The 10,891-nt window shown below is 48.2% G+C and overlaps 1 protein-coding gene across 50 annotated transcripts in view; it reads right to left on the bottom strand.

The window, feature by feature from the left end:
* The window catches only part of LOC138917966 (heparan sulfate glucosamine 3-O-sulfotransferase 4-like), an 87,660-nt gene that overhangs the window by 16,324 nt on the left and 60,445 nt on the right, over positions 1 to 10,891 (bottom strand). For 42 of the 50 annotated variants that reach the window (XR_011426683.1, XR_011426675.1, XR_011426674.1 and 39 more), the window contains 3 exons: positions 8,170 to 8,219; positions 5,787 to 5,888; positions 4,854 to 5,418 (listed from right to left, as the gene is read on the bottom strand). Coding sequence is in view for 41 of the 50 variants with exons in the window: in XM_070237004.1 (XP_070093105.1) it covers positions 4,854 to 5,384 (531 nt within the window). In the remaining 9 variants the exon portion in view is untranslated. Of the gene's footprint in view, positions 1 to 4,066; positions 4,282 to 4,853; positions 5,419 to 5,786; positions 5,889 to 8,169; positions 8,220 to 10,891 lie in introns of all 50 variants that reach the window. The other 8 variants (XR_011426677.1, XR_011426678.1, XR_011426676.1 and 5 more) reach the window with 3 other exon arrangements.

Genomic DNA, 10,891 nt, shown 5'->3' with positions numbered 1-10,891 from the left:
CAGGCCCACTGTCAGTTTGACACTGGCTTTACCATCATGGGGGACAACCCAAGCATCCCCGGAGACTCACCACTTGGGTGAAACACTTTCAATTGGATGAGTTATGCCTCAGAAACTCCATCTTGGAGAATACTTGAGTGGTTTCTCTGTGCCTTTGTGATGTAGTTGGACAGGTAGATCAACCTATAATGTCATTTGAGGTACAACCCAATTTCTCAGAAATCAAGAGCAACTGTCCTTAAAAAAATCCTTGCAAGACTGGGAATGCAGCTCTAGAGACAGTTCAGGTTCCACCCATTTCAGTTACCTCAAAGAGCTTGCCAACCCTCCAGGGAATATCTAGCCCATCATTAATTCCTAGGACTGAGGAAAAAAAGTAAAAAAGGAAGGAAAGAAAAATGGCCATAAGAGCAGCTTAGCCAAAAATCTAGCATCTTGAGTGTCTTCTCCACAAAACATTAGTAAAAGGCCTAAAACAAAACTTGGATTCATAGCCAGGGAGCTTTGTATTACTGTACCTGATTCATAGCTGTAATTTTAAAACAATAGCTGTGGAGTTTTTCTTTGTCTCTATGTGTGCTATATGTGTGATATTTTATCTCCAGATGGTATAATTTCTAAAGAACTATATGCAGTTGGTTTAAAGTAAGCACTTACATAAATTATTTCTAAATGGAATAGAAACCACCCAAATGTCTTTCAAGTTAACATGATATGAAATAATCTTTGGTAAAGAGAAGCTTAGTTAAGTTTGTTGGTTTGATTAAAGTAAGCATGCCCTTAAAGTTATCAACATTGGATATGATGCAGACAGGCAGCCTAGGTTTACTAGTCAAATAAGCCCATGTTATCCTTGTTCCAAATTTGTTAGCAAAGTAATAAGTTAAAATGATGGCTAATTTTGTCTAATGTCTCATGAAGTTTTGCAGGCAACCTAAATAATTATTGGGAACAAGTAAACTAAATAGACACGAAAAAGATAAGAGTGTTGGGTGAACTTTTTAACAATTATGTGTTATGGCATGTGTATTTAAAATCACTTCCAAAATATTTCTGCTAACTTGAAACTTTGAAGTTTTGCCAGGTGAAATTAAATGATAAAAAACTCTTTAGATATCTGGGTAATTTTCAAATACAGTAACCTATTGAAACATTGTCACTAAACATGTCTAAGTTTATCTACTTTTGGCTTCTTATTACAGAGAAACTAAAATATGCTTAGATATTGTATTCTTTTAAAGATTGTACTATGAAATAACATGTTTTTAGAAATTATAAAAAGCGCTTAGAATGCTAATATAAAAGATAGTACATAATTGCTTACTTTTTAGTTTTCACTAAGGTCTGTAAGGGTTCAAAATTCTACTAAAAATTAATAAGGAAAACATCTTTGTATTCAACAAAAGCCAGGTGTATGCTTCAGTAAAGAAGGTATAAACAATGGAAATATTTTTGTTTTGTTCAGAAAGATAAATTTGGGGCCGGCCTGGTGGCGCAGTGGTTAAGTTCGCACATTCCTCTTTGGCGGCCCAATGAAGACAACTTGAAACCATGGAGGGTGACTTCCCATTGCCCTGGAGCTGAGTGGTTTCCAAAGCAAAGCGGTCGTGGTTACTGTACAGTCTGTAAACCACGAGGGAGACCACAGCTCGAGTCGTCTCTGTCACTTTGATGAGTTCTGCCGTGGCAGCCAGCTGGCCTGCCACAAGGTCTCATCCCTTAGATCAGTTTAAGTTTTCTGCCCAGACACTGTGTATCAGCTCATACTGAAAGATGTGTTGTGGCTTTACCCTTTTACTTGGGGGAGGTGGGTGAAGGGAGGAAGGAGTGGAGGGTTCAGCCTACTCCCACTTATTAATCATTGGCCTGTGTCCATCCACCAAGTGAGGCTTGCTTCTCCGTAGCTTTAACACACACATCCTAATCCATCAGTCTATCCTGCCCTGAAAACCAAATGCACATGGTCTCATCTCAGATGTGTTTTTAAATCACATTAGATTGATGGCATGAGAGAAAGCAAAACCTAGATTTAAACATAACTGGAGTGACACTAGAAATAAATCTGCTAGGGCTGCCTAGTTGGATATGAGGAAACCCAAAGCCAGCTGCGCTGGGAGCAGCCCTAATTTCTTCTTGCTCTCCCTCTTGCTGAAAACACAGCAACCAGAAACACTTGCAGAATTAGTAGGCTATTGGGAAGCACACCAAAAACAAAAAGAAATACAAAAACAAATAAATGGGGGGAAAATTAAAGTCTTTAACCTGTGGATCTCTAACTACTCAAACAGTAGAGTAAGATTTCAGGCAGAATACCTGGTATAACCATTTAAGTACAGATGTCACCATTTAAAAGACGGAGTTGTACCAGGGAACCAAGAGGTGTCTTTTACTGGTTTGAATCAATGCCACTGTTTCCTTTTCTACAACAGAGTGAGGTTGTCATCCCCTCTTCCTACATGGGAGAAAGAGAGGAGAGACAGAGCTAATGAAAATGTCCTCAAAACACTGCTGTCCCTTGTAAGGCTGGAGAGCTATCCAAGGCCAGTCCCAGCACACTCAGCAACTGTGGGTCCAAGGGGTTTCTGGGAGTCTTCTCAACAGACAGGTTTGGGTGGCTAATGATTCCCTCTATGTTGGAGAGATTCTCCTCCAGCACTTCCAATCGGCACCACTGAGCATCATAAGGGTCTCGCATGGGTGAATTTCTGGAGTAGCAGATCGAGGACACAGAGATACCATGTGGTCCTCTGAAGTGAGGATCAAGGGAATCTAGCTCTATCCATGTCTCTTCAGCGTAACAGTTATACGGCGGCTACCAAATATTGACACCATGCCCCAAATATCACAAGTGATGGCTGAGAGAACCATAAAGCTGGAATGACATCTTCAGTAACCATGTCATGACAGCGAGGCCGGTTCATACCTTCTTTTCCCAACAGCAGTATTTAAGAACATGAGAAAATCTGGCATCTTCTATCCTTTCATTCAGAAAATTCTCCAGACCCTACGATGGGACCTCCTGACACGCATTCCACCATGCACCCTACATCAACTTCAAGTCACCTGAATCAAACACCCCATCTCTATTTCCAGCTGCCGCAAAGCAACACAACACATGTTGGAAAGGTCTGATCTTCAGGCCTTCCTCTCCCCCAAAGGGCATCTGACACTTCTCACAAGATACACAGCTTTGAAATTAGAACTGGAAAAGAGCACAGTGACCCTCAGAGGGCTGAAGCAACCCCATAGCAGAAATCAGAACATTCCTACAACCAACGATTAAACAACCGAAACCTTCCCAAACATCTCCTCCTTTCTCTGGTTTGCTGTTGTTGCAGTAATCCTCCTAACACCTTTTGTAATTCTAATCGCAAACTGGAAGCCATGACTTGCAATGTTATAAATACTGATTTTCCAGTTCAAGTAGGCATTGACTGGCTTCTGTTTTGATAGGAAGGGGCTGTTTGAGGCCTCCTAAAATGTTGCAATTAGTTAGTTCTCGCTGTTGAAACAGACAAGATATTGACAGACACGTTTACTGTTTCCATTTAACCGGCTGGAATGTTTATGCCTAAATGTACTTCTCTCAAGCTTTGAAAGCATAAGGCGTATTTTTTAAAGTGGAAGAAATCAATCAATACATATTATATTTTCATATATAATATATATTACATAGTACACACATATAGTAATATATATTATTATATAATACACACTTACTATATATTTCTGAAGTTAGGTTATTTCTAAAACTCTTGCAGGCTGTAATTTAAACTTAGAAAGCACATCTCTTCAACAGCAAGGCACCTTGTCAGGAAAAAATCCTTATTTTACCTATTGGCCTTGTGAAGATGATAATATCACTTTAGCTGACAAAATCTGTGTTTGGCTGACAACTCCAATTAATTACTGAGATGCAACAGAGATGGGACCAGCCATCCAGATGTTTTCCAGAAAGAGATAAAAGGTGGGGGGGGAGCAAAGGATGTTTGCCTTTGGGGCATCTGCTCCAGTGTTTTTTAAATGTTATGGCTGGCAAGAAAGCCGGATTACTAATTTATTTTACCTGCACTTAACTTTCTACTCTCCTCTCCTTTCCCTCATCGCTAGGAGACTGTGGCAGAGAAGGGAGATGAACATCTGTTGCGAAGGAGGCGCCGGTTAGAAAGGGCAGGGGTGCAGGATGTAAAAACTCTTAGGGCACCGACTGTCGTGCAGACCTTGATGCTCCTGATGCCAAAGCAACCCAGGGTTCCTGCAGCCACCTGGGGATAGAAAGTCCTGGAGATGGGGAACATCCTCAGTCTTTTCTACCAAGCCAAAACTCACCAGCGTCATCTTTTTAACCGTTCCCTGTTCATTTTGCTCTAACTTGAAAATACTAAAGTCGGATTCCAGACACGCAAATACATTTGAGGGCGATTTTGAGACATTCCAGGAGAACTCAAAGCCCTTCAGTCAATCTAGCTATCCTGCTTCATGCCTTAGTGTCCCCAACGCAGCAGAGCAGAGCCCCACAAGAGCCTGGGCTGGGAAACACCCCGCGGGCACCTGGGCTGGGGATTCCCAGGCGTGGAGCTAGGCAGCTTCAGAAAGCACCTCCCTGGGTGAGGGGACTGAGGCAGGCAGGGCAGTGTGACACCAGCTCCCCTAGCCCTGAAATACAGTGATCCCTGGCCAGCCTCCAGCCCTCTCCGCGCTCCCCCGAGCAGCCCCGCGAGGGTCCGCAGAGGCCTCGTGGGGCGAAGGGCTCTCGGAGAGGTGCCTGGATGTCGAAGGGCGTGGGAAGCCGCAGCTTTTCCCTCTGGGTCTTCCCCACGCATCTATCCCCTGCGCCGAGCCCAGAGTCCTACCTGTACCACTCTAGCCCCTTTTCGTAGTTCCTGTCGAAGAAGCGCGGCTCTATGCCCACCGCCCACACCTCCGGGTGGACTCGGATCGCCTCCAGCCGCGCGGGTGCCTCCTTTCTTGACCCCAATGATGAGCGCCTGTGGCAGCTTCTTCTCCCCATAGTTGGGGGTGCTGAGGGCGCCACCCCTCTCGCTGCTCCCATTGACCGCTCTCCGGCCTGCGAGCTCGTCGTGGGTGGTGCTGGACTCCTGCGCTTCCCTCTCCAGCAGCGCGCTCTGCGCCGTGATCATCTCTACAGGGGCCACCGGGATCCGGAGCCAGGTGTCCCGAGCGCCCCCGCTGCCGCTCGCCAGTCCCCAGCCGTCGGCCACGGGGGCAGAGGGCTGCTTGGAGGGCTGCTTGGAGGGCTCCGGGGGCTCCCCGCGGCTCGCGTTGTCCGGCGGCGGCGCGGACGGCTGCGAGGGGGTGCCGAGGCGCACGGGGGGCGGTAGTAGAGAGGGTGGCGGCGGGCTCGGCGGCTCCTGCAGCACCATGGGGAACTGCAGGGTGCCCGAGCCGCCCAGGAGGCTGTAGCACAGGTAGGTGACAGACAGGGACAAGGCGCAGAGAAAAAGCAGCTTGCGCGCCAGGCGGCGGCGGCGCGGCCAGAGGTGGAGGCGGAGGAGGTGCGGGCCACGGGGTCATCGCGGCTCCGGGCTCGCGGCGGCAGCCCCCGGCGCTGCCCGGACATGGTTTCAGCCGCCGCCAGCGCCCCCGCCCGCCCAGGCTGCATGAAGCGACGCCACTGCACCCCCGGCCCTGGCCGCTATCTCGCTGCGCCGGGGAAGAGCCCGGCTGCATGATTCCCCTCCCCACTCTTCCCGCGCAGTCCGGGTGGCCCCCCACCACCTCCCTCAGCCTCCGGCAAGGGGACCGAGGGGGAGGCGCGGACCCACCGGCTTCACCTGCTCCGTCTGCAGCGCCCCCGCTTCCCCGGCTCCGACGCGGCTCCTGCTTCAACCTCTGCCGCCGCGAGTTCCTTCCCCGCTGCTAACTTTCTGCGGGGAGAGAGAGGCGCGGAGGGGAGGCGGAGGGGAGGCGGAGGGGCCCGGGCGCGCGGTCCGCGCCGCCGAGGGAAGGGGGAGTGCGCCTCGCGCGCGCCTGCGGAGGGGGACGCGGAACAGAGGCGTGCGCTACGCCTGGGGCACCCGGCAAAGCGGAGATCGTGCCCCTCCACCGCCCCGCCCCCCGCCCCGCACCACATTCATGCTGGAGAAGTTCCCCGCCCAACCCCGCGTGCTTCCCCTCCCCTGGGAGCCTGGGACGCCAATTTCTCCTTCTCTCTCCAGATACTTTCAGGGACTTAGAGCCCGACGCCTGCCTCCAGTGCGGCCCAACAGGAAGCTTGGGGCCACAAGGTGGTGAGCTCTCGCTTCCCCTTTTCTCATGGGACTCCAGGCAAACTCGGTCCATCCGTGACCCGCCCTTCTCCCTCCCTGGACATCGTCGAGCCTTTGACCCAGGAGGAATTTCTTGTCCGTACCAGGTTTCCCATCCCAACTTCCATCTTTCCAGCCTCCCCATCTTAGCTTGAAGCTCCTGATTGGTGGAGCTTCGACACAAACCCCCAGATTTCCTTGCCCTAGAGCTTTTGCCTCTGTCCCGCCACCGGTTGACTGTGCTTTCTGCTCCAAAAGGAGAGGCTGTCTCCTCCTCGACACCCTGAACCACAGATGCACATGCGCCCCTTGGGGGCCATTGCCGCTAAAGGAGTTCAGATTTCCCTGGACCAAAATAGACTGAGACTATCATCGCTCTGAACACCTTATAAGCAGAGAGAAGCTGTGCTGCTGTGTCTGTGCATCGCTTCATTGAATTAAAAAGTATCTTCTTTGCAGAGAGATTTCCGTCCCTCACCTCCCTCTCCTGGGGGGAATGGTAAACATCAGAAGGCTTTGGAACATTCAAAACTAGACTTTGCTTCCTGTTTCCTTTTGCTCAGGGAGGTAGAGGAAACGCGAGGCTGGAATGTCAGGAAAAGGCAGAGCTATCAACTGAGGCACTCCAGCGGACTCTGCTTCCTGGGGGCAGGGGCTGGCCCTGCACGCACCTGGCGCCAGTCTTTCCCAGAGGCTGGCTCCAGTGAGTCCTGTTTACCCTGCTAGCCACAGCTGGGTGCCTGGAGGGTCTGCTTTCGCCTACAGGGCTGGTGTGCTTGGCATCTCCGGTTTTGTTTGATCACATAACAGGGACAACGGTTGAAAGAAAATGTATATAATGTCTAAATATTAACTAGATACCTAGTGCCAAAGAGAGAAAAAAATGCTACTCCAATAACATGAACGCAGACTTTTCCCTGAGTGAACAGAAGCTCACGGCTGCTCTCAGCTGGACGTGAGCTTCCTTCACTGCAGCTTCAGCTCAGATAAAGATTATTCCTTTAGAATATATTTTTTATGGTACACCGGAGACCTCTGAAATGCAGAGTCTGGTGTCCTGTAAATCATTTCGTGGAACTAGGGATGCTTTTTCAAACTCCACGCGACTGCACTCCTGTAATGTTAATGGGAAGGGGCCAACTGGAGCTGGGAGCAGCACAGCTTGCCCATCCCTCCTTCGGCTCCAAGCCCAGCTCTGGGTGGTCGCCCAGGAGGGCCCGGTTGCAGCAAATATTGTCACTGCCGTGGTCCATCTCCCTTTCAAAGCTCAGGCGCCAGGATGCCCAACACGTGGTCCAGGGGCCTCCCTACAGTCCCTGCCCGGCTCCCAGACTTCTCTGTGCCCGCTCTCGGCAATCCAAATGAACCTGCTCTGTAGCTAGTTTTACTAAACATGTGCTTTCAAATTTGGAAAGGTTTTGATAAAATGGTACTAACATTTAACCTAGAGGTGGCAAACTGGTAACAAATTAAGAGCTGAATGTGGCCAGCGCAGTGATATTTAGAAGTTTAAACTGGTTGCCATGTTTTAAAATTGAGGACTTTCCCAAAAAATTTGGCTATGAGGTTTCTGCTGAAATAGTGGATCCAGCAACTTTGGGCCCCTCAGCCAGAACTGAAAGACCCCCCTGATATGGAGCATGTGCCCTGTTCTTCATGGTGCCCCCCCCCCCCCCCCCGCCCCAGAGTGCCCTCATACATTTATGTTACTTGCCTGGATGCTGCTAATGAGGACACTTCCCAGTGTCCCTTCTCCCTCTTGTCCACAGATAGTCCTACTTAAATAAGAGACTCTTGAAAGAACGGAACCCCATTGGTGAAATGTTAGGCCCCACAACTGATGGGGAAGAGGTGATTTTGGGGGAGAGGAGCTTTGTAGATTTCTCACTTGGGCACTTACCTGTTTTGTTCTCCATCCAGGTTTTTTCTGGGAGCAAGTTCTTGAGAAACCTATAATGAAAAGTACGAGCTATCTACATAGGGAGAACTCAGACTTCGTTCAGCAATTCCCTGCGTGTCTGGAGACTGGATGGAATACTTTTTTCTTTTTCCATTGCCAACACCCATGCCCATTCAGGCCTATGTGAGTTTTTACAATGCTCCTCCAACTGGTCTCCAAGCCTCCAGCGTGCCTCATTTCTCTTCATCGTAGAGGAGAATAGCAGATCAATGTTTCTGAGGCATGGCTCCACCAGTGCCCTCTCTGATGCAGAAACCTTCCTCTCACTGCCTACCTGATAGACTCCAACTCTCTGCCTTAGCACTCAAGGGCCCCTCCACCTTTCATGTATCCCACAGTCCTGCCAAACCGAACAGTACCCACTACCCAAAAACACACATTGCATTCTTCTCTTTCACCTCTGCCTGATCAGATGATGGAGTTGAAACAAAGCCATCATTTGCTAGTTAAGTGACTTTTGCACAGGTCATTTCACCTCCCTGACCCTCAGTTTCTGCATATGTAAGTGATGAATAGTAAGATTCACCTCATATTGTTCTTATAAAGAATTAAAATTGACTTAGAGAGCATATGCAAAAACAGCTGGCTCCCTGCCTGACATGCTGCAGTCACCAATAATTATTTGGATCAAAATATTGGCTCATGCCATGCCCTGCTTCTTTTCCTATTAAAACCTTATCCTTCAAAAATCGGTGTGTACCCTTTCTTGAAAACCAGCCCAAGGTGTAAACTGAAGTTCACTTTCCTAAGCCGCTCAGTGACATTTATAACGCAAAGTCTAATGCGTTAGATCGTTTTTTTTTTTTAAGCAAAAGAAGCTAACTCTGGCTAACTTCAGTTTTCTTATTAAAGAAATTGACTAGAAGGATTTACGGTAACTCACATAACTGAAGGGAATTTTTGAAAAAATCAACAAACAAAAAGCAAAAATAAGCTTTGGAAGGCACAATAGAGCACAGTGTATAGTTATTATTACTGCCGTTCACCAGATATTGTCGGCTCTTCTCTGGCACACAGAAGGGATGTATCTTCTTGGCCCCTTAAAGACAAATGTGACTTTGTGAGCCTTTGGCAAATGAAACTTGAGCAAAAATGAGGCTGTCTCTTCCAGACAAACCTTGGCAAACAGTAGGAGTGTGTTTTTCCTGCCTGGCAGTTGTGCAAGAAGTTGGATCGAGCATCTTTTAGCTGCCATCTACTCAATCCTCCAGACTGAGCAAGGATAATACAGAGCCAGCCCCTGATGACATGGAGCATGTTCGAGAAATAAACCTTGGTTATTTTTAGCTGAGACGTAGGAGTTTGTTGTGAATACAGCACAACATGGACTACCTGACTGATGAAAACATATGTAGGGGAGGAAGACATTTCCTCTTCCCAAATTTGGGTTCGTCTGGCTGGAGAACGAATTAAATTCACATGAGACAGAATAGCAAGAGAAAATTAAACAAAGCTTTATGAGGAACCGTGGCCCGGTGCCTTTCTTCCTGAAGGAAGAAAGGGCACCAAAGAAGTGGGGTGCACATAGTGGTTATATACCGCCAAACAGGGTGTTTCACATGTGATTGAAATGTCCCTCCCACAATAGTCACAAGATTGCCCTGTCGGCACTTGATGGACACAGCAGGTAGTGGGTCTGCTATCTCAGTGGGCATAGCAGGACTCAAGTCGATTGTCTGGAGCTGGGCGGTCACAGGTGAGCTCAGCAATCAGTTCCTAGCCTAAGGAAAGATGCTTAATCCTTAAGAAATGCCAACGTTGGGAGAGGGAGGGAAGTCAGTTACAGGAGGTTACCAGACTAGCACAATAAAATGCAGATTTAAGTCCTTGCCTTTGGTATTGATTAAGAGTTTTTAGAGAGAAGGTCATCTCCTTTCTTCTTCCTGGTACAGAGAGGGAGGCAACTTTTACAGATAGAGATTTACCTTACAAATATAAATGTGCCCTAACAAAGGGCAAGTTCCATTCCTCCTTCCCTGTCCCAGTTTATCAAAAGCAATCAGCCTCAAATAATCCTGATGCCAAAGAGACATATCTTGGGGTGGCCATTTCCAGGTCCCCACACATACATATTACCAATTTCCTGTGCTGTTGACCGAAATGATGCGGGGTCGGTGAGCCGAGGAGTCGAAAGAAAGATTTCTTAGACTCTCAAGATCTGGCAGTAGTGCTCTTTTATTTAGAGAATAGTATAGAATAGCATGGGGACAGGACCCATGGGCAGGCAGAGCTGGTGCGTGGGGACAAGACTCACCGGCAGTCAGAGCTCCTGCTGCTGCCCCTAGTTGAGGGTTAGGGCTAAATTTAAGGCATAGGTATATGATTCATCTCTTTACAAGACAAAGGAAAGAACATGAAAAAAAGTTAAAATGGTATCAGTGCAGGTGGGATCTGATCATTGGGTGATCCCATGACTTTTAGACAAGAATCAAACCGGATTGAGTAAATGGCAGAAGTCACCGCTTGAATTTTATCCTCGGCTAAAGACAAAGGAGGATTTGTGGGGGGGGGGGAGGGGTGGGGGTCAGTTACATGAGGTTGCCAGACAGTAACCAACTTAAGTTCTTGCCTCTGGCATTGATTAAGAGCTTCTAGAGATAAGACCATCCCCCCTTCTTCCTGGCACAGAGAGGGAGGCATCTTCACAGATAGAGGTTTCCCT

This window comes from Equus caballus, chromosome 16 (assembly GCF_041296265.1).
Source record: "Equus caballus isolate H_3958 breed thoroughbred chromosome 16, TB-T2T, whole genome shotgun sequence".
NCBI classification, from domain to species: domain Eukaryota; kingdom Metazoa; phylum Chordata; class Mammalia; order Perissodactyla; family Equidae; genus Equus; species Equus caballus.
The sequence above is the reverse complement of the archived record's forward strand: the minus strand, read 5'-3'. Positions and strand labels throughout refer to the sequence as shown.